We start from the raw sequence: 23,118 nt of genomic DNA on the forward strand, positions 1-23,118 counted from the left end.
ATGATAATATTCATAAATGATATTGAGAAATACTACCCACTAGGGGGGCAAACATTTGGATATTTGATACACATTTGTTTTGTGATTCATTTTTTCCCCATTATGAAACAGCAAAGTTGAAAATGCTGGTTAAGGAATTTAATAATTCTCAAAGCTGGAGTCCCCCCCCCCCCCAGTGTATGAGAAAGGAGGCATTGCTATAAGAAGCTGGATTCCCATGTTAGAACATTTAAACACACTGAACTGAGCGGAACCTGCTTCCGTGGGGAGAATAGAAGTGACACTGCAGAAATCAGCGTGTGCTACTCTACACCTTTCATATCTCTACGCTGCCCAGTACCTTTCCTGCAATCCCGCGCAGCCGCACTAGGAGGCTCCGAGCCCACAACCGACCCCGCCGCCTCTTGAAACTCCCGCGCAGGCGCAGTGGTCTTTTGCTACGCCCCGCCTCTCCAACAGCTGGGCAGGCTAGCAAGCCATGGGCTGTGAAGGTAAATAGAGTGTACATAATTATTATCCCACCCAAAGCTTCTGTATTGGGTGGGGGATGGGGGTCGGGATTTGGGCTGCCTGCTTTGTAAAAGTTGTGGGGAGAGAAGAAAGTGGGGAAGTTTCTACCTTGACCAAGTGCAAAAAAAGAGGTTCCTGTACCTTTAAGAGTTTTTAAGACTGAAATGAGGCTGCATTTTAATGTTTTAATGTTGTATTTTAATCTTGTTTTTTAAGCTGTATTTCAATCAATTTTATATTTGGTGTTAGCCGCCCTGAGCCCGGTCTTGGCTGGGGAGGGTGGGGTATAAATATTATTATTATTTATTATTGGAGTGGGAGGTGGACTGCTTGTCTTGCAAGAATGAGAAAAGCTGCCCTTGCAAAAATTCTCCCCCTTTAACTCTATTTTGTACCTTTAAGATATTCTTGGGTGGGGGGAGTAGCTTTCCTTGCAAAAATGAGAAAAGCTGCACTTGCAAAAATTCTCCCATTTTAAACCTCTTTTGACTGCTCCTGCCCCATAGGCATAGCTGTCAACGTTTCCCTTTTTTAGGATTCCTCGCAAGAAAAGGGAAAAGTTGACAGCTATGCCCATAGGGTTGCAAACTTGAGGGACTGCTCTTCATGAAACTGCTCCTTTCACAGAAGCAATGAGCAGGTGGCTGTTTGCTTTCTTTCCCCCCAGGCCAAGTTATCTCAAGGCAGTATAGGATTTTTATTTTATTTTTCATTCAGGCCCATTTGATCCTCATAACAACCCTTTGAGGTAGGTGGGTGGCGCTGGCAGCCGGCCCAAGGTCACCCAGAGTGCTTCACGGCAGAGCAGGGAAGCGAAGCTGGTTCTTCCGGGGCTTAGTTCAACACCCTGAACATTGCACAACAATAGTTATTAGTTCCCATGCCAGGAAAACCCTTCAGGTGTTGACTTCTGCAGATCAAAACTCTTTGAGAAAGGCAGAGGAGCGGATTTATGCTGTGTTGTCCCCAACCAACCAGTTGGAAACTCTGTGTATTTATATTGTAGGACAATTTGGTGTTTTGCTTCAGATGAGCTACAGGCAGTGCTTTTTTCCCCCTTAAAAAATGTTTAGGGGTACTCTCATTTTCCTACTCATATTGAAATACTGCCCCTCAATGAGGCCAAACTTAGATTTACAAAATGTTTAGGGGTGTGCGTACCCCTGCGTCCTCCCAGAAAAAAAGCACTGGCTACAGGTGTTCCTTAATATATCACGTTGTTGATAATAATATATCCTGCAATACAGAACACTCTGCTCTACTACTTAAAAGAAAAAGTGGTCCAATTAAACAAAATAAATCCTAACGTTACCAAAATAAAAAATGCAGTTTTAATCATTTAAATTGCAGGTTTATATACCCTTTTCTTACTGATTTAACTACTCCAGAATAACTTCCACTCTCTTGTTCTCTCGTACTAAAATAGACAAGAACTATTTGCTCTGGAAAGGTTCTGGGGTGGGGTGGAAGGTGACCTTCATCTTTAGATAGTTTATTTCAAGCTTTGTTCTAGTTAGGAGCTTGGGAGAAAGAACCATTCAACCAACATTTGACAATTCTGTAAATATAACACCAGTTAAAACAGCAAAATGCAGTATCAAAGCTACTCGGTGCCTCACCTTAGTCGTAAAAAGCAAGGGCAGGTTTGTTTCTTAAGTAGTTTTGCAATGCTTCAGTGAAATGATCCATTTTAGGGCTTGGGCTGAGTCTCTGGGCACGGGGAGTGAGCTAGGTTGCCACCAGCTGTTTTAGGTTAAGTGGGAGCAGATTGTTAACTCCATGGAGCCCAATGGAAATTATGACGAAATAGACATTTATAGGATTGTAAGTGAGTGGACTGTAAAGCCCCTGCTTTTCAATTAGTGCATTAGGTGTCATCAAATAAGTAGGCAGGTAGAAAATGGGGTGTATAAGGTGTTAGGGGAGAGGGTAGTACCTCAGTTGGAGGGACACATCATGCTCCTTCTGGGTTAGTTTATCCACCTTTGGTCCTCATCCTGCACTCAGCTCTCACCTGTGGCTCCAAAAAGTTGTCAGCATTCGACAGCAGCCACAGCCTGGAAACAGGGATGGAGAGTCTCTGCAGCTGCGCAGATGTTTGTTGTTGTTTAATCGTTTAGTCGTGTCCGACTCTTCGCCAGGCACTCCTGTCTTCCACTGCCTCCCGCACTTTGGTCAAACTCATGCTGGTAGCTTCGAGAACACTGTCCAACCATCTCATCCTCTGTCGTCCCCTTCTCCTTGTGCCCCCCATCTTTCCCAGCATCAGGATCTTTTCCAGGGAGTCTTCTCTTCTCATGAGGGTGGCCAAAGTAAATCCCATCAGTACCACCCAGCACAACCAACCAAGACAGGTTATATAGTGAGTAATTGGAAAAATGCAGAAGAGCTAGGGGTGAACCAATGGAGGGGGAAAATTGAATAATTGAATAATATTATAATTTTAGAATATCTAACTGTGAAGATACACAGAATGAAAGGGTTTAAGGTCAGTGAGAAAGAGAAGGATTGGTTAGAGAAGATATTGAATTATTTGGGTAGGTTTGAACAATTTGGGGCAGTTAAAATGTTAAAAGTTAAATAAACCTTGTGCAGCAAGGAGTGTTAATGTATATAGAATTGTACATATGGCCGATCTGAATATGTTATTAATGATTATGTATACACAATGTATCAGCCGTCTGGGGGGGTTTCACTGTTTGGGTTTTGCTTGTTGGTAAAAAAATAAAGAAAAGAAAAACTGTTTCAGAGTATAATAATGGTGGCTGCATTAGGGCCTGCACAATATACTGGTATTTTGCAAGCGCAAGGAAGACACCCATTGCATCTGGCTGCTGTGCTGTACTAGGGGCTTGCGGAAGTGGAAGGGCTGTGGAGTGAATGGGTTTCTGCAGTTGGCTAGGTAAAGGGACCCCTGACCGTCAGGTCCAGCCGTGGCCGACTCTGGGGTTGCGGCGCTCATCTCCCTTTATTGGCCGAGGGAGCCGGCGTACAGCTTCCAGGTCATGTGGCCAGCATGACTAAGCCACTTCTGGTGAACCAGAGCAGCACACAGAAACACCGTTTACCTTCCCGCTGGAGCGGTACCTATTTATCTACTTGCACTTTGACGTGCTTTCGAACTGCTAGGTGGGCAGGAGCTGGGACCAAGCAACGGGAGCTCACCCCGTCACGGGGATTCGAACTGCCGACCTTCTGATCGGCAAGCCCTAGGCTCTGCGGTTTAACCCACAGCGCCACCCGCATCCCTCTGCATTTGGCTAGATGGCCCCTAAAACTGAAGGAAATCAATCAAATCCTCAAGGAGTCGTGTCAAGCAGTTTGCCAGCATCCAAAGCACCAGTCACTGTTCCTAAGTCAGGCTTCATTATGCAGCTAATCTCCGAATGATTGTTCTTCAGGTTGATGCCAGCGCGCATGAGTTAAGTGCGTGAACTGAACATGACCAATCCGCTAAGATACGAAGTGCTGAACCTTTACAAAAATGTAAGTCCTGAGGAGCGGAAGCTAGGTGCAAACAAAACGCTTTGCCCGTGTTCTGCGCCCTGTGTGACTCTCAACTTTTTTGTTTTTTTGCGTTGTGTGCTTTGAAGCTGCTGTACCTCGGAAAGGAATACCCCAAAGGGGCGGACTACTTTCGGACCCGGCTGAAGGCGGCGTTCTTGAAAAACAAGGACGTGAAGGAGCCTGAGAAAATCAAAGAACTCCTTGCCCGAGGGGAGTTTGTCATGAAAGAGCTGGAGGCGTTATACTTCCTCAGGAAATACCGAGCACTGAAACAGCGTTACTACGAAGAGGATGGCAAATGATGTGCATTGCGGTTTGAAACGATTGCCCAGGCCATAGGTTAAAGTGGGGGGGGGGGTTAACCGATCTACAATTAAAAAAAAGTATAGATTGCCTATTGAATGAAGGTAATGTGTTTTTTTGTTTTAAGCTGAAGTTCAGCAATGCTTGCTGTGGTTCTCTTTTCGCAGCCGGCTGTGGGGGAGGAATGCAATTCCACATTTGCGGCCGCCGAGACCATATAACACTGGTCTTGAAAGACCTACACTGGCTCCCAGTACGTTTCCGAGCACAATTCAAAGTGTTGGTGTTGACCTTTAAAGCCCTAAATGGCCTCGGCCCAGTATACCTGAAGGAGCATCTCCACCCCATCGTTCTGCCTGGACACTGAGGTCCAGTGCTGAGGGCCTTCTGGCGGTTCTCTCACTGCAAGAAGCCAAGTTACAGGGAACCAGGCAGAGGGCCTTCTCAGTAGTGGCACCTGCCCTGTGGAACGCCCTCCCACCAGATGTCAAAGAGAAAAATTACTACCAGACTTTTAGAAGACATCTGAAGACAGCCCTGTTTAGGGAAGCATTTAATGTTTAATAGGTTATTGTATTTTAGTGTTTTATTGGAAGCCGCCCAGAGTGGCTGGGGAAACCCAGCCAGATGGGCGGGGTATAAATAATAATAATTATTATTATTTTCAGGGAAGTCTTCGCACATGCATCCCCCCAGCTCCACACAGATGTTTCTGCTGTGTGTTCAGATGTCAGGGGGCAAGCAAGTGGAATCAGAGGCGGGGGGCTGTTTGGTGTGCCTTTGCTCCCGTGTTGAGGATGCGGCCAAAGAGCACCCAAAAAGAGCTTTGCTGTACATAACTACACATGTCCATCGTTTAAGCCTTTTTCCTAGAGTTATGCATTTAAAAAGGGAGGTGGGGAGACTTTCCCTCTATGTTAGTGACACTTCATTTCACCTGGAATAGCAGAGTTAGTAGAACACGAGACGCTTAATCTCAGAGCCGTGGGTTCGAACCCAACGTTGGGCAAAAAGATTCCTGAATTTCAGGGGGTTGGACTAGATGACCCTGAAGGTCCCTTCCAACGCTACAGTTCTACGATTCTAATTTCTACAACCACTGCTCTTGCATGTTCAGCTGGACATACAGCTATGCTGATGGACCCTTGCGCCTCTCCTCTCCCCCCAAAGAACTGAAAAGGTCTGCTACCATCTTGGGAAGGTGGGCAAGAATGAGAGATTAGCCTGATCTGTGGGGAGAGCAGGAGTGGCTGGGATTTAGTTACCCAACACAGTCTTGTGCACGCCTACTCAGAAGCCAGTACAGTTGAAATCAGGTATGCATAAGGAGCTTGGGAAGAGGGTGGGAACAGGTACGGCTGACTGTGTGTTATGTTAAAGAGAATCCCATATCCTGGGCAAAGCAAAGCTGGATTTTACACCTAGTTTGCCTGTGTTTTCAACTTTTAAGCTCACAAAGAGGAAGTACGGCCTTTTAAATGCCAAAGGTGCAGAACCTACACCCTTCCAGGTGAACCACAATTCCCATCAGCCCTGAACACAGCCCAGGTTGGCTGTGGCTGATGGAGGCTGGAGTCAGGCAACAGGTTGTCCACCACTTCTGTAAACAGCTACTATAGGGTATGATCTAAAGGGCCGCCTCTTTCCATATGAACCTATCCGGACCCTGAGATCATCATCTGAGGCCCTTTGTCGTGTGCCTCCTCCTCAAGAGGTCTGGAGGGTGGCAACACGAGAACGGGGCCTTCTCTGCAGTGGCTCCCCGTCTGTGGAATGCTCTCCCCAGGGAGGCTCGCCTGGTGCCTTCAATATTCACCTTTAGGTGCCAGGCGAAAATGTTCCTTTTTAACCAGGCCATGAGCTGATTAACAGTCTTACATCCTTTTAAATGTTTGCAGGAGTGGGGGGTTCTTGTGTTGTTTTGCTTTTGGTCTTGTTTTTCACTTTGTGGTTTTGCTGTGAACCGCCCTGAGGACTTTGGACAGAAGGTGATCAAAGAAATTTAATAAATAATAATGGCACATGAGGTCACCCCCCGCTGAAGCGAAGCAAGTCTGGGTTTGGGAAGTGTCCGGGTGTGTAAGCCACATGCCTTCCGTTCTATGATGGAAGAGAATCAGGACATGAATAAATTCTGCTTTTGAGAGGAAAAAACAAACTGTAGAAACACAGACTTTTTTATTTATTAATTACAACAGGAGCAGTGTTGTTTTGTGACAAACTTGACAGATTTCATATCGCTTCACAGCACATGCTGCTGATAAAAACATCTGCAAGGGTTTAAATGAACAGTGGTCATTCTTCAGGTGTGACTTAATGTTTCGAGGTCACAGGATTGAAATAAACACTGGGGGGCGGTTCTCCCCGCCCCCTAAAAAATGTCCATCACCTGGGTCACATTGCATATATTTTGCCTCAAATGAAAACAAAAAGCACAATGTACAAAACATGTATTTTTCTTATTTTTTTTTAGTTTATCTATACAAAAATAGTTAAAATACATTTTAGGTAAACACATTGCATTTTAAGAAATAGTTCCTAGTAGGAGATTTGGCACTCGAGAGAGAGACGAAGGGTGGGAAGGAGGCTTATTTTCAACATAAAAACATGACAGTGGAATTAAATTAAATTGTTAGGCAGGTTTGGGAAAACTGTACAGCCTAAAGGGCACAGCCCACCAAGTTACTGCTGTTCATTGATTCTGACATCATCTTCCAAAAGACAAAACAAAACGCTACTCTTGGCACCTCAACGCTTTTGTGAAATTCCCCCCGTGTATATTCTATATGCACACACTTGATCTTAGCCAAAAGGCAGAGATGGCTCATTTCAACAAATCAATCCAATTTGAATTTTCCTCCTCTTTTTTTTTACATTTTCACTTTTAATAGAAAAAAATAGTTAGATTTTTAAGCGTGACCCACGGCAAACTGCCTTGGGTAAGTGAGGTTGGGAGGGGTGGGGGAAAGAAACTTGCTTCTGTGAAAAGCCCGCAATCCTTACATTCATTCAAGTTGATTGGAAACGCTACAACAGTGGCCCAAAGCAGAAATTATACATAAGGAAGGCTAAGGAGGTGTTATCAATATTGCAGTCAGCAGAACCAAAACCTTTTGGGGGAAAAGTGTGTTGGAAAACCAGGATCACTTGCGCCGATCAGTCCTTTTATCACAAACACAGCGGAAAATAAGTTGGAGATCTCCCCGCCCTGGTTGCCTTATATACCACAGGGACAGGGAAGCTGTCGCCATCCAGACATTGTATTCCCAACAACTCCCATCATCCTTGACCACTGGCCATTTTCGCCGGGACTGATGGGCATTTGAGTCCAGCAACACCTGGGAGGCTGCAGGTTAACCACCTTGGTTTTCTAACAAAGACCCAGGAACAGCTTCAGGCAAGGTGCTGTCCTAGGCTTGATGCCCATCACCTTTACCCCGGCAACCGCAAGAGTCAGATGATGCTGGACTACAACTCCCATCATGCTGGCTGGAACTGGTCAGGGATGATGGGTTTCGGAGTCCAACAGCTGAAGGGTACAATGTTGGCTACTCCTGGGGCTGTTGCCAACTCAGCCAGCTCTAGCATCCCACATCTGAAAGGGGCTTCTTCTCCTACCACTTTTCCCACAAGAACCATCTCTCCCTAAATGTTGAGTCCTGAGGAGCTCTTGATCCTTGCACCCCTAATACAGTACATTGGTCCATGCATAGGTGGAAGGTTTCCCATCTCCCCTCTTGTGACAACTTGAGGTCCATTTTCCTCGCCTGCAGCAGGCCTCCCGTGGTCATAAAAACCAGATTGCTTCTGCTCAACTCTCTGTATAGTGCAGAGCCCCCGATCCCACCATGTCATGGTCCTCGCCTGCTCAGGAACGCCCTGTTCCTGGAAATCACCAGGGTCTAAAGTGCTGCATTTCAACAGGAACTCAAAACTTTACACAGGGCCTCTGTGGCTCAACCGCTGCTATTGGCCCTCTCAGCCCTCACCATGCCCTAGATACCATATTTTTGCTCTATAAGACTCACTTTTTCCCTCCTAAAAAGTAAGGGGAAATGTGTGTGCGTCTTATGGAGCGAATGAAGGCTGCGCAGCTATCCCAGAAGCCAGAACAGCAAGAGGGATTGCTGCTTTCACTGCGCAGCGATCCCTCTTGCTGTTCTGGCTTCTGGGATTCAGAATATTTTTTTTCTTGTTTTCCTCCTCCAAAAACTAGGTGCGTCTTATAGAGCTAAAAATACGGTAATTCAAATGAGATACCTGTTCCTCCTTCTCCTCCAACCTATGTCCAAGGAGGAAATCCATGGGATGTAACAGGGAAGGGAGTGCCACCAGAAGCATCCCGTCTTCTCGTTCACCCCTCCTGCTCTTGGATGAAGGGACTCCCACCCCAACCCCGGGAAACAATTACCCCAAGCAGAGGCAATCCTACTAGTAAGGCAGTTCCTGCAAAAACAGCAGCAGCAGCAGCCAGTCACAACTTCCTAAGAAAAGAAAGGAGGAGTAGGTGGGGGAATCAGAAGACATTAGCAAGTTTCGCATGCACCCAAATACCACCGGATAAAATGTTCTCGGGTGTTCTTAATTAATCACAGGCATCGCTAGGTTCAAGAACCGAAACTCCAGGAATACTGGCACTTTAGGAATGCTTTCCACTGTCACTTAAACGCAAGCATCCAGAAAAGGCATCCGATGGGTTCACAAAGCAGGGAGAGAGGGAAGGTGTCTGTTTTAAAGTAATGCTAGAAACGTGTGTGCTAATAATTTAGTGTAATGGTACAAAAATGAATCACGTTTTACCGACGTACACCTTAAGGACGAAGGGTTAAATTGCATTTACATAATTATACACTTTGTCTTCGACTTCTTTTTCTTCTTTTTGCCGTCTTTGCTCATCTTCTCTTTGTGTTTTCGGATTTCCCGGACTAATGTGTAGAAGGCATCGTCAACGCCCTGCAAAGAAATGTCAGACCTTTTAATACCAAATGACGCCTTTTCACTTGAATTGGCCGGGGTTTCATTTAGTTAATGAAAATGCTATGAGCAATTTCAATAAGGCAGTCATCTTTTTAATAGTCATGAGAAACTGAACAATCGTTGGTACTTGTGCACTTTTATCATGTTTTCTGAAGAGCTGAGAGAGGATTTATTTTATTTTTTACAGATAGTGGCCTAGGTGTGATTCTTGCTCAAGGGACTTGCTCCTCTTTGAGGATTCAATTAGCCAATATATCTCTTCACACTCAGGACTAAGAGGTTTGAAGCATGGTTTCCCATATTTGCAACTTTTAAGGATCTGTGTCTCTTGCTGTCCATATTTTCTACCTCATTTGGGACAAAATAATTAAAAGAGTTCTATGATGTATCTAAATAATGAGTGAGAACATCACTCACACAAACTGCTATGTAGCTGGGACAAAATGTGCATAAAATGCATTTAATAGTATTGTTTTCCCAGTTCTAACGATAAAATCATTATTTTGTATTGTTCTTATAGTATTTTATGTGTCCTGCTATTTGTATATATTGTTGTACACCACCTAGATAGTTGATATGAATTGAAAGCCTAAAAATATTTTTGTAAATAAAATAAATAGAAAGAAAACAAAACAGTTTCATCTCAAGAGTTTTGTCTTGTCTGTGTATTTTACATCAGGTTTCCCCTCTCTTATCCTAGGTACCTGATGCTCTCAACTGAAGTAATATTTCTGAGGCAAAATATTACCACTGGGTGTATATTATCGTACTATCAAAGATGGGTGCCACCGTCCTCGATTGTTTAATCCAAGATGGTGGGAGACCATTGTGTCCATAAATGTAGTTACTGGTGTGTGCAGAGATCATACTGCAGGCAGTTCAAATATCCACAAGGCAAAAATCACTGGTGAAACACTGGTCTCAGGTCTTTTATAGGCAAAAATCACTTTTTTTAAAAAAAATATTGAAACAAATACCGTAATCAAAGCAGCAATTTACTGCTGTTGGAAACATTACAGGAGGTCTGTATTTGAACTAAAAAGAAAGAAAGTTGTACAGCTGGAAATGACAGTGAAATGGGGTCTTTTATACCCAGAAAAATCCTACTAGTCCCATTGCACCCACATTATATTATTATTCTATTCATCCAAAAGTCATAAGTACAAAGCAAACAAGACCAAGAACACGTCTGCAAGACAGAGAGCGTGTTAAAAATAACACCAATGAAAGAAGCAAGCACACAAAGGAAGACTAAAGTTTTTCTTTTAAAAGGGAAACATACCTCAATTTAAGTCTCATCAGTCCATTCATTCTGCTGACATGTCAAACTGATTATGCCAGCAAGACCTCTCTATCACTCCCATGAAACCATCTCATGTAAGGAAGCTCATCCTGTTCCTCGGATGTTACATTTCTGATGCTTCAACGGGGCATCATTGGAGGGTAGAAAACACTTTTTCACTGTCACATCAAATCTGCTCTCAGGCTAGCCAACCAGAAACCATCACCCAATGAAGTATCCCGCTCTGTTTGCATCAGAGAACGGGAACATGCTTACATCAAGTTTGGTTTCGTATACATCTTCTTCCTCATAAACAGTTCTATATTAACCATCTCATCTCAGGAGATTGGCTAACTTGAGCCAACCTAGTTATACCATCTGATGGCAGCTCTGTTATATTGGACCGTCCCCAAAGTCCTCGTTTGTCACAGCCTTCAGTTTCCTTTTCATGGTCATAGCTGTCAACGTTTCCTTTTTTAAAGGGAAATTCCCTTATTCTGAAGAGGATTCCTCGCAAGAAAAGGGAAAAGTTGACAGCTATGTTCATGGTTGACCAGCGGTCGAGAACGCAAAGCGGGGTCCCGTTGCCTTCATGAGTGAGGTTGGCAATGCTCACTTTTCCAATGTCCCAACTGTGGAAGGATGTGTGGATCCAGAATTGGCCTCCACAGTTGCTTACGGACTCATTGTTAAAACCGTGTTTATGGAAGACTATCTTACTCAGCTATGAGTGATCGCCAAATACAGTGGTACCTCAGGTTAAGTACTTAATTCGTTCCGGAGGTCCGTTCTTAAGCTGAAACTGTTCTTAACCTGAAGCACCACTTTAGCTAATGAGGCCTCCTGCTGCCGCCGTGCCGCCGGAGCACGATTTCTGTTCTCATCCTGAAGCAAAGTTCTTAACCTGAAGCACTATATCTGGGTTAGCGGAGTCTGTAACCTGAAGCGTATGTAACCTGAGGTACCACTGTAATAATAATAAGAGCTCACCTTTCCAGGTAATAATCCCCCATCCAATTTATCACGAAGACAACGCCTGTCTTCCTTGCATCTTATTAGCAGTTCATGGAGCGAGACCCTATGAAAGTTTACCTTCTGAGCAACATTTGGGGGCGGGGGCACACACCCGTGGCGGGAGAGACCATAGGCAGAAGTGGGCACAGCAAGAAATGTCAATTTCCCCTTTGTACACTAGTTTATTGGGACGCAGGTTAAACCACAGAGCCTAGGACTTGCCGATCAGAAGGTCGGCGGTTCGAATCCCCGCGACGGAGTGAGCTCCCGTTGCTCGGTCCCTGCTCCTGCCAACCTAGCAGTTCGAAAGCACATCAAAGTGCAAGTAGATAAATAGGTACCGCTCCAGCGGGAAGGTAAACGGCATTTCCATGCGCTGCTCTGGTTCGCCAGAAGCGGCTTAGTCATAATGGCCACATGACCGGCTCCAGCTGTACGCCGGCTCCCTCAGCCAACAAAGCAAGATGAGCGCCGCAACCCCAGAGTCGGCCACGACTGGGCCTAATGGCCAGGGGTCCCTTTACCTTTTCCTTACACTAGTTTCTACACACACCTCTCCTGGCAAACAAGAGCTCATAATCGGAGTTTAAGGATGCATCCCACCAGGCAAAACCACTCAAGGTGTGAAGCAAGGCTAGCTGAAATCGAGAAATGCCCTTCTGCTGCGTTCAAGAGAGGGGCACAATCTCCCGGGAGAACACTGCGCTGGATTCGTTAGCAGAACTAATCAGCGAATATTCCTAAGTCTGAGCGGGTAAGCATGTGTTATCTGTTTTCGAGGGGCAGACGTCAAAAGTTGAGTGGTTTGTTCTTTGAACCCTGGATCGTATAAGTTGACCTTTGCCAGAATCACGGCAGACACGTGGGCTTCGGCCCACAATTCTAAAGAAAGCAGCCTTTAACCGGGGCAACTGTGCACGACTCAGCTTGTTCCATTCTGCTAAGGGAAGAGAACGAGAGAAGGGCCTTTGGGGGCACACAGAAATAGAAGGCATGGAGGCCGCTCACCCTGATATGGCTGAGAGCAAAATCAAGTGTTGAACATTCAAGGGCCAAGGAGTTTGCAGCCTTCTGTGAACTGGCTCCAAACAAAGTCTGTTTCTAAATTTCCTGGCCCACCAGAAAGGGGTTTCCAAAAGAGAAAGGCGCATTCTCAATGCACCGTACAAGTTCATCCACAGCTGAAACCACAGAGAAAAACCTTTATATTCTTAAAGGAGGGTGGTGACAGTAAAACAGATTGGCTGATACTTACAATCAATTTGAAATTACTGGAATCACCAAAGAGAAGTTTGCAAGTTAGATTTGATTCGTATTGGTGATCAGATTTTTCCCCCCCGCTGAACTTTTTTTCTTTTCTTCTTAAACAAGAACAAAACTTACCCTGTCACATTAAAAGGCATTTTTTAATTTTCACGCACCCAGGAGTCTTTTCTTCTGTGCTGATTTTTCTCAATCTGTACTGGCGGATCTCTCGCACCAATGTATAAAATGCATCCTCCACTCTCTGCATTGTAAAACACAACTCCTTTAAAGCCAGCTTTGGTTAACCGGGATGAAGAGGGTGGGGGCCCAGGCGTCAGAGGAAAACTGGAAATTAGCAGCTAAACTCCTAAGAAAAGCAGCGTGGGAGCTGGGGGCAAGATACCTAGCTACATGTGGGGAAAATGCTTTAGGTACAATCCCATATTCATTATTTCTGATATCAAAATATACCAGTCCTTAAGGATCTAGATCAGGGTTTCCCAAACTTGGGTCTGCAGCTGTTTTTGGACTACAGCTCCCATCATCCCTGACTAGCTAGGGATGATGGGAGTTGTAGTCCAAAAACAGCTGCAGACCCAAGTTTGGGAAACCCTGATCTAGACTAAGGGTGGCTAACCTGTGGCCTTCCAGATGTTGATGGACTTCAACTCTCAGCAACCTCAGCAAATCTGGCCAATGGTCAAGGATGATGGGAGTCCCAACAATATCACAGGTTAGTCAGACCCTTTATTCGTCACGTTCACACCTGTTTAGATGATAACACACTCGATTTCCTAAGATTTAGAGCTTTGCTTGTGTCCAGCATTTGGGGCAAATGGCAACAGAGCCTCTATTCTCAAAAATACATTAGGAGCTGGATTTTTAAAATTTCTTCCCTTCAGGAAACCCTTTCAATGTGACGTCATCTGCCAAGGAACCCGAGTCCTTTGCCAAAGATTCTGGGCAGGGATTTGAAGAACCACTTTGAGCCCGGCGGCTAGATTCAAACTTCACCAGCCTTCTGGAGACAAAAAACCTGGTGACAGGCGAGGCCGAAAAGGGGGGGGGGGGATACTACATATTTTCCACATACATTTTCCACAGTTTGTATTGCTGTTTTTCCATTCGATTCCCTTGTAGGGAGATTGAGGTGCATAAAATGTAAGGGAAATACATACTGCCTTTAAAGATGAACCTATGACAAGTGACATCGCATGACTGGAAGTTTGCTTAAGCTGCAGTCGCGAGTCGTTTGGATGGAAGGGGTTGGTGGGCCAAATTAAGTCAAATAAGGGCAGTCACAAACAGTTAGTGCAAGACACTGGCCAGGCTTGTTAGGCCTCACCCTGGCGCTGTTTTGAATGCAGTGTATGCACCCAGGAATGAATTCAGCACTGCCCTATGGCCGCGCATGGCAGAGGGAAAGATCAGTATCAAGAATGTTCGTCTGCTGCACCAAACAGCGAGGAAATTCTGAGGCTCCCCAGAAAGCCATCTGTGAGGTTCTGAGCTAAACAGTCACATCCCCATCTTGCAATAAGAGAAAGAAGAAGAAAAGCACAGGAAATTTTCCATAAGCAGAAGCGCACCCATCCGATCCAACTGTTTTGATTGCCACGATTATTCGAGATGCTAGTTCATTCACTTCCCGAAAGGGCCCAATACCTGGGAAGGTCTCCTCCCCAAAACCCCTGGGGAGGGAGAATGCGGGGAGGGTGGACAACAATTTTCATTGACTGTGTATCCACCCCCCCCCAGCTCATTTCAAAGGAGGTCCCTCAGGAACCATTTCAAGGCAATTGGGCCCACTGCCTCCATCCCGATCACCGAAAGCAGGAGTTGTGATTTTGTTTCAGCAATGCAGACAAGATGGAGAAAGAGATCAACACCAAAGAAGGCGAAAGATTGACTAGAGAGAAGCCCGTTTGAGGCAAAGCAGTTCACCACAAGAAGAAGAAGCAGAGCTTGGGGGAAAAGGTTTTTAAAGAGCCAGCCACACAGGGGAAGCATTTGAGTAAGTTGTTGAAACTTTGCTTGTCTCCCACAGGAAACACGGAAGTGGCAGTTTTGCTACAGGCGAGCATTGCAACATAGGAGAGGTTTTTCACACGGAAACACATACACAAAGGCATGCATGTGCTTCCCGACAATTTTATGGAGACTAGAAAGGGAGCACAAGAGGAAGGGGCTTCCTCTAGAACAGGGTTTGCTCATCGGTGGCCCCCAGGATGCTGCTGCTGCTGCTGCTGCTCTGCAACTCCCGTCGCCATTGACAGGACTGGCTGTGCTGGTAGGAGCTGATCAGAGCTTGAGTCCAAAGAAAAAGGCTGCAACATTTGCCACTGGAACAGAGGAAAACGCTTCATGCTGAGTCAGGTCTATTGAGCTCTCAGTGTTGTCTGCACTGACTGGCAGCTGCTCTCCAGGGTTTCAGACAGAGGTCTCTCCCAGTCCTACCTGGAGATGCTGGGGATTGAACCTGGGACCAGTGATCGAAATTAGCCAGGCGCCAGGCGCATTTTGCACCTGGCTACCGGCCACTTGCGACCAAGTGAAGATGCCTTGGCACCTGACATCTCCTCCACCTGGAGGTTCATGCCGGGGGATCGTTGGATCTGGGCTGTTTTCACACACTAATACCCCATCCTGTAGAATTCTATCCGTTATATTTTATCTGCACAATCGGGATGGATTTCAGGAACCAAAACGCTTTGCTGTAGCTTGTCTTCACTTACCCCACCCCACTGTGTTCTGCTCACAGCTGTGAAGAATATTCTTACGTTATGAATGGTCGGTGTGTCACCATTAAGAAAAAGAGTAAGTGCTCAGAGTTCTTAAGCGAGCTGAAGGATGTCATCTGAACTAGCCAGATGTTTAACACAGTCAGTCCATTGTATGAAAAATAAGATTTTAGAGCCGTCTTGTCCAAAAATGGCAACTAGACATTCCATTTTGGCAACTGCAACCTCGATTTAAGGAGCCATTTAGTGCCTAGATATATATCTAACACTGCCTGGGACCGTCTGCATGCTCGAACAGATTCTCCTGCACTGAGCTGTATTGCTCCTCCATCTTTCCTAAAGCCATGTCCCTGCAGTCCCAGATCCAGCACAAACTCCTCTTCCCAGCTTCCTATGGCCCCATTCTGCAGCCATGTTTTTCCCTTCTCGATCTGCTCCCACATCCAGATATCACTCTGTTTGTGGCTTTTTACTCCTCCAGCTCCATCACCCTCAGCCACCCAAAACTCTCCTGCTCCCTTGAGTAACCACCTTTCTCTCTTGCTACCCCCCATCTGTGTGGAATTGTCCCCCCCCCCAAAAAAAAACCACCTTTCCCATGCCTTTCTCTCTTACATCAAATCCCTCCTCAGCACACACAAAGAGCAGTAAGCTGCAATTTTTTTAAAAAAGCAACCATGCTACTGAAGAAAGGGAAAATAAATATAGGAGGAGCCATAGCTCAGGGTGATGATACCCATCTCTGCTCTACTGGAAAACTATATTCCCGCCCACCCCACAAACAAAAAATCTACCAGATCCCTCAAAACGAACACTAGTTTTCAAAGGAAGGAAAAAAGAAATTGTCACCGTAATTTCCCATTCTCTCCACACGAGGGGGAACTACACAGTAAAGATAATCCAAGCTGCATACATAACCATATACCGTATTTTTTGCTCTATAAGACTCACTTTTTCCCTCCTAAAAAGTAAGGGGAAATGTGTGTACGTCTTATGGAGCGAATGCAGGCTGCGCAGCTATCCCAGAAGCCAGAACAGCAAGAGGGATTGTTGCTTTCACTGCGCAGCGATCCCTCTTGCTGTTCTGGCTTCTGAGATTCAGAATATTTTTTTTCTTGTTTTCCTCCTCCAAAAACTAGGTGCGTCTTGTGGTCTGGTGCGTCTTATAGAGCGAAAAATACGGTATTTAAAGCAAACTGTTTCACCCAAAGAATTCTGGGAACTGCCTCTCACAGTCCCACAACTCCCAGCGAATTACTGTTTCTAATGGAACCGCCAGATGCAGTTAAAAGTTGGGGGATTTATGCCCCAAAAGTATGGGGCTAGAGGGGGTGCAGAACCTCACGGCCTGCACTTTATTGCTTAGCTACAGAAAAGCTGACAGGGGGAGTCTGTTATGTGTGTCAGAGCACATTAGATGTTTGTTATAGTTATAGCCGTTTGACTAGTCATGTGCGGATGCCTGATTATCCAAAGCAGCTACTCTATTCCAAACTTAAAAATGGAAAGTGTAATGCTGGTGGTCAACAAAAGAGGTTTAAAGACTCTCTCAAGGCAAACCTAAAAAATTGTGGTAGAAACACTGACAACTGGGAAACACTGGCCTGCAAGCGCTCCAGTTGGAGAACAGCCTTTACCAAAGGTGTTATGGACTTTGAAGACCTTTGAACTCAGGACGAAAGGGAGAAATGTGCTAAGAGGAAGAAGGCACGCTTGGCAAACCCTGTCCCCACTGTGGAAGGATGTGTAGATCCAGAATTGGCCTCCACAGTCACCTGCGGACTCATTCTTAAAACCGTGTTTATGGAAGACAATCTTACTCGGCTACGAGGGATCGCCAAAGAAGAAGAGACATTTGTTATAGCCAGCTGTGTAACTGAGATGGCTGGTTTGTTTTTTTTTAGAAGAGATTGGAAAAAATCAGGAATGGTGTTATCTGTGTGCTTATGGCAGCATTCCCAGCATATGATACGTCCTCTTAAGAGTACAGGTATTTCTAAATGCTAGAAAGTGGGAGAGATGATGGGTAAATGGCTAGATCCTGAGTTCTTGGAAAACACCAGTAGAGATGGGGATACTAGGTTCCTTGGGTTTTTACTCCAACCCATAGTTATTAGCAGGGATGTGGGTGGCGCTGTGGGTTAAACCACAGAGCCTAGGACTTGCCGATCAGAAGGTCGGCAGTTCAAATCCCCGTGACGGGGTGAGCTCCTATTGCTCGGTCCCTGCTCCTGCCAACTTAGCAGTTCGAAAGCACATCAAAGTGCAAGTAGATAAATACCGTATTTTTCGCACCATAGGACGCACTTTTTCCCTCCTAAAAAGCAAGGGAAAATGTGTGTGCGTCCTATGAAGCGAATGCAGGCTTTCGCTGAAGCCTGGAGAGTGAGAGGGGTCGGTGCGCACCGACCCCTCTCGCTCTCCAGGCTTCAGGAAGCTATCCGCTAGCCATGGGAGACCCAGCTCTCCCAAGGCTAGCGGAGCGCTGCATTAATCCCGAAGCTTGGGGCTAGCGGAGAGCTTGCCGGCACCCAGAAGCTTGGGGCGCGCTGAGCTCCGCACGCCCCAAGCTTCGGGATTAATGCAGCGCTCCACTAGCGTGTCTAGGCTGCGGATAGCAGCCTGCTTCCCGGAGCGTCGGGCACCCTGAAAGCAGAGCGCCCGGCGCTTCGGGTAGACATCCGCAGCGTGGGGACCCTTGCAGGAGTTCCCCGCAAGGCTCCCCACGCTGCAGATAGCAGCCTGCCGCCCAGCGCGAGGGGCGCCCTGAAGCAGAGCGCCCCTCGCACCGGGCAGACATCCGCAGCGTGCGGAGCCCTGCAGCAGTTCCCCACAGGGCTCCCCACGCTGCGGATAGCAGCCTGCTTCCCGGAGCGTCGGGCGCCCTGAAAGCAGAGCGCCCGGCGCTTCGGGAACACATCCGCAGCGTGGAGAGCCTTGCAGGAGTTCCCCGCAAGGCTCCCCACGCTGCGGATAGCAGCCTGCCGCCCGGCGGGTGGGGTGCCCTGAAGCAGAGCGCCCCTCGCGGCAGGCATACATCCGCAGTGTGGGGAGCCCTGCAGCAGTTCCCCGCAAGGCTCCCCAAGCTGCGGATAGCAGCCTGCCGCCCGGCGGGTGGGGCGCCCTGAAGCAGAGCGCCCCTCGCGCCAGGCATACATCCGCAGCGTGGGGAGCCCTGCAGCAGTTCCCCGCAAGGCTCCCCAAGCTGCGGATAGCAGCCTGCCGCCCGGCGGGTGGGGCGCCCTGAAGCAGAGCGCCCCGCCCGCTAGGCAGACATCAGCCAGCCCCACAAGCTCTGGGGACAGCAGGGAGGCGCAGCGCCACTATCCCGCTGTTCCTCGACCTGGTTTGGTTTCCCTGACCTGCTTTTTGGGGGGAAATAAAGGGAATTTTTTCCCCCTTTATTTCCCCCCAAAAAAACTAGGTGCGTCCTATGGTCCGGTGCGTCCAATCGTGCGAAAAATACGGTAGGTACCGCTCCAGCGGGAAGGTAAACGGCATTTCCGTGCGCTGCTCTGGTTCGCCGGAAGCGGCTTCATCATGCTGGCCAAATGACCCGGCTCCCTCGGCCAACAAAGCAAGATGAGTGCCACAACCCCAGAGTCGTCCACGACTGGACCTAACGGTCAGGGGTCCCTTTACCTTTTTATAGTAATTAGCCTGCCCCTTACCACTAAGTGTGCCACACGTTTGGGATGGGATAAAATACCTTTCAATGGGTACAGAAACTAGTTTATGGCATAGGTCCTAAGCCATGTGAACAGAATCATTCACGCCACACATTTAAAGGAATTTTATACCATTTTAGCAGTCGTGGCTTGCTCCAAAGCATCTGGCGAACTGTAGTCACAGGGTTACAATCCCCTGCACACTTAACAAACCACAGTTCCCAGGATTCTTTGTGGAACACAGTGCGCTTGAAATGGACAGTGGGGGTGTGATCTTAGGACCACTGCAGAAAACTTTGTGGCGGCTCGTAGTTGCCCCCTGCCAACCACAGAAGGAGGGGGTGGGCACAAGACAGGCTTCAGTGTTGGCGAGTGCCCATCAGGGCCATGGCAGGTGTCCAAGGATGCCAGGTAAATATGTTTAGTCCCAAACAGCAAAAGCAACTTCGCCTATTTAGAACCGAGTCAACCAACTGTGATTTGGGGTATAATACATTGATGCAGCTCTTTAAAAAGGCCTGAAGGAAATGAATCAAGGGTGAAGTGGAAATCACAGGCTCTTAGAAGAGCAGAGCAAGTCGATTGTAATGCAGAGCAAAGTCAACGTTGTTGTTGTTTTTTTAAGCAAGCAGAGATTTAAGCCCAGCAACTTCGCAACGATTGGAAAACAAAAAAACCACAAATGATGCACACAGGCTAGGTAACCATAGCCATATGAAATATATCCAGGGCTGTATTCTGCACTGCAAACAGGACTCAAAAGCTATGCGCGCAAAGGAAGGAAGCACACAGGTCAAATTTTAGATTGTAAGCTCCTTGAGGCAGTGACCTGTGCTCTCGTTTTCTGAAGACAGTCATGTGCACATCCATAGCACTATAATTTGCTTTCAAAGTATACTCAAGTATGAGTTTTATTTACCAAAGCCCAGGGGAAAGAAGGCAACCCAAAGATGTCCCTTGGGGTCTCTTCCGATTCTGCAATTACCGTATTTTTCGCTCTATAAGATGCACCAGACCACAAGACGCACCTAGTTTTTGGAGGAGGAAAACAAGAAAAAAGATATTCTGAATCTCAGAAGCCAGAACAGCAAGAGGGATCGCTGCACAGTGAAAGCAGTGATCCCTCTTGCTGTTCTGGCTTCTGGGATAGCTGCGCAGCCTGCATTCGCCCCATAAGACGCACACACATTTCCCCTTGCTTTTTAGGAGGGGAAAAGTGAGTCTTATAGAGCAAAAAATACGGTATTTGATGCTAAGAGGAGAAGGCAAGAAGTAAAGAAGGGGCTTCCTGAGCTGGAGCCTCCTGCGTTCTCCTGTGCAAGTGGGGCTCCTGGGCAAAGGGATGATGCCCTCAACCATCCCACGGCAACATCCTTCATCTTTCCCCACTAAAGGAAGGAGGATAACACTTGGGAGGCAGGAGAATTGTCTGCACACATCTGGCAGAAGTCAGAGCAGATACTGCTATCCTTCTCTCCTCCCTCCCCTGCTTTTTACAGGCGTTTTCTCTCGCAAGCAGCAGCATCTAAAGTGACACACTGCATGCCAAGCTGGAACCAGGTGGATGCAGAGGGAAGGAGGGACTTGCTATGTGAAGAAATCCAGCCAGGTTCTTCTCTGGATCATGAGCATGCAGCTGCGTGAATCATAGAAGCCCCTGTTCCGTTCAGTAAAAACACCGCCCGGGGGTTTCCTTTTCAAACCGTTTCCTAAAAAACCATGAGGCCTAGATGCTGCCTGTTCTCGCGCTTCCAGTTCTTGCAGGGCGAATTTTGCATTTTGTGCAGTGTGTACTCACAGCCTTGGACACATTCCAAACATACAGTGGATTTCTGAACATTTATTTTCGGTGAAAAGGAATACAGGGGGAAAGGGATTTCTGCATTAAGGTCAGGCAATTACTGAGGTGAGAGGATGTGAAAACCATTTAAAAATGGATGCAAAGCAGCGCTTGCTACTATTCTCTAGTCCTTATTTCGATTTTTAGCTTCGATACCTTATGAACATTAAGAGATCCCACACAGGCAGTTTGCAATTCCAGTATTACTCAGCATGTGCTTATGCGTGTTCAGGGAAACTGTTAATCGGGGCACTTACTGTCCCCCGACAATCCACGGCCTGCGCAGCTGGAGAGAAACGTTCAGATAACTCTTGCCGTTATGAAAACGACTAAAAATAACTCAGAGAAGGCTTCAGCTGCAACATCCTGCCACTTAGAATGTACCAGATGTTCCTACGAATTCACGCCAGACAAATTATTTCAGCATCTTAAAGGGATCGCAAGGGTTGCAGAGTCAGACCTCTGAACCCAATGCCTTTCCGAATTTGAAGACCAGGCTACCAGGGAAGTGCTGCTCTGGGACTTATTTAGCGCAATAAAAGAAGGATATATGCTTGGAGAAGTCAAACTGCATGCTTGTATATGGGTTCTTGTCCTGGATTCTGTTCTTGGCCTTGGCATTCGGGTGATGTGAGTCTGAGGTGGTAAAATCCAGACACAGAGGCATCATCACGTCTATTTCCCATAAGGAATTTGTGGAAAGTTCACCACCACCATCCAGTGTAACCTCCAGGGTGGTTTTTTTCTTTATTTTTTTTAAAAAAGGGGAAGCTACATAGAACACACACACAGATTTTGAAGTTTTAATTTTAAAGCAGCAGCACACCACTTTAGCCAATCATGGATTCCCCCAGAGACTCTTGAACACTGTAGTTTTCACCTGGCAGAGCTACAGTTCCTTGCACCAGAAACAAACTAGTTTCCCAGGATTCTCTGGGGGAATCCACGACTGGCTAAAGTGGTGCGATACTGCTTTAGGCGTAGGCTGCAGGTGGGACCTCAGATGTACAAACTGGCTCTTGAGAGTCAAATAAAATGGAACGTGACTCTGCCGGCTTTCTTGAATCTCGGCTATCCTGGGGAGAAACCATATTCAGAGAGAGAGAGAGATGCAGGATCTCCCAGGAACATGGACCTGCAGGTACTAGGAATCCTACTCTTTATTCGAACAGAAAACTCTGTTCTCAACCTCAACCGGGGACGGTTGTTCTTACACACAAAACACACACACACACACACACACACACACACACACACACAATGTTACCTGTCTCGTTTTCGCAGAGGTTTCGATGAAAGGAATTCCGTAACTTCTAGCTAAGTCCTGAGCTTGTTTTGTGTCTACGGTTCTCGAAGGCAAGTCACATTTGTTTCCTACTAGCACCATGGGGACATCTTCAGAATCTTTCACTCTTTTTATTTGTTCCCTGTGGAGGGGCGGGGGGGGGGGAATAAGAGAAGAGCGAGAGACCACTTTAGAGCAAAGTAATATTTGAGGTGTTGGCACGGTTACTTCTTTGAAGGGAGAGATTTTTAAAAGAAAAAGAAGCAAGTTGTTTAAATCCATCTGTTTTGTTTACTACCAAGGTTTTTTCATCTGCATTCAGCCCATCTCCAGGGCTCACTGATTTATTTCATTTTATTTTTACACTGCTAACTCACATACAAAATCATCTACAAAGGGTTACATACAGCAAATATAAAATGTCAAGTTTACATGAGAAAATATATCAAGTGCAGAAAATGTCATAAGTAAGTGCCCGGTCACAACATTCATCCAAGGGCAAAGGCCCGTTGCCTGAAGAAAGGCTTCAAAAAATGCCAAAAAATATAAAAGGATGCTTGGTGGGTTTCCATCGGCAGGACGTTCCACGTTGCTGGACTGTCCACACTAAATGCTGTATTTCTCATAGCTACCAAGGAGCCTTATTTACACAGGGGACAGTAAACAGCATTCGCCCAACAGAACTTGGTGACTGAGCAGAGATTGTAGTATTGTAGAGCTGGAAGGGACCCCGAGGGTCATTTAGT

The 23,118-nt window shown here is 46.5% G+C and overlaps 2 protein-coding genes across 6 annotated transcripts in view; one reads left to right on the plus strand and one right to left on the minus strand.

The window, feature by feature from the left end:
• Positions 1–401: 401 nt before the first annotated feature.
• On the plus strand, positions 402–6,478 carry ETFRF1 (electron transfer flavoprotein regulatory factor 1). Its single transcript, XM_028747476.2, has 3 exons — positions 402–491; positions 3,912–3,996; positions 4,104–6,478. Exons 2-3 carry the CDS (start codon positions 3,952–3,954, stop codon positions 4,317–4,319), a joined length of 261 nt encoding a protein of 86 aa, XP_028603309.1. The 5' UTR covers positions 402–491; positions 3,912–3,951; the 3' UTR covers positions 4,320–6,478.
• KRAS (KRAS proto-oncogene, GTPase) overlaps positions 6,477–23,118 on the minus strand; it is a 56,115-nt gene continuing 39,473 nt past the window's right edge. For 2 of the 5 annotated variants that reach the window (XM_028746190.2, XM_028746195.2), the window contains exons 4-6: positions 22,355–22,514; positions 12,977–13,100; positions 6,477–9,273 (exon numbers count right to left, since the gene is read on the minus strand). In XM_028746190.2, coding sequence (XP_028602023.1) covers positions 12,981–13,100; positions 22,355–22,514 — 280 coding nt within the window. In that variant the 3' untranslated portion in view covers positions 6,477–9,273; positions 12,977–12,980. Of the gene's footprint in view, positions 9,274–12,601; positions 12,603–12,976; positions 13,101–22,354; positions 22,515–23,118 lie in introns of all 5 variants that reach the window. The other 3 variants (XM_028746196.2, XM_028746193.2, XM_028746191.2) reach the window with 3 other exon arrangements.

Source organism: Podarcis muralis, chromosome 10 (genome assembly GCF_964188315.1).
Source record: "Podarcis muralis chromosome 10, rPodMur119.hap1.1, whole genome shotgun sequence".
NCBI lineage: Eukaryota > Metazoa > Chordata > Lepidosauria > Squamata > Lacertidae > Podarcis > Podarcis muralis.

Coding starts and splice junctions, on each gene's coding strand:
- ETFRF1 (XM_028747476.2), top strand. CDS start 3,952: ATGACCAATCCGCTAAGATACGAAGTGCTGAACCTTTACAAAAAT. Junction 3,997..4,103: donor TGCTGAACCTTTACAAAAAT/GTAAGTCCTGAG, acceptor TGTGCTTTGAAG/CTGCTGTACCTCGGAAAGGA.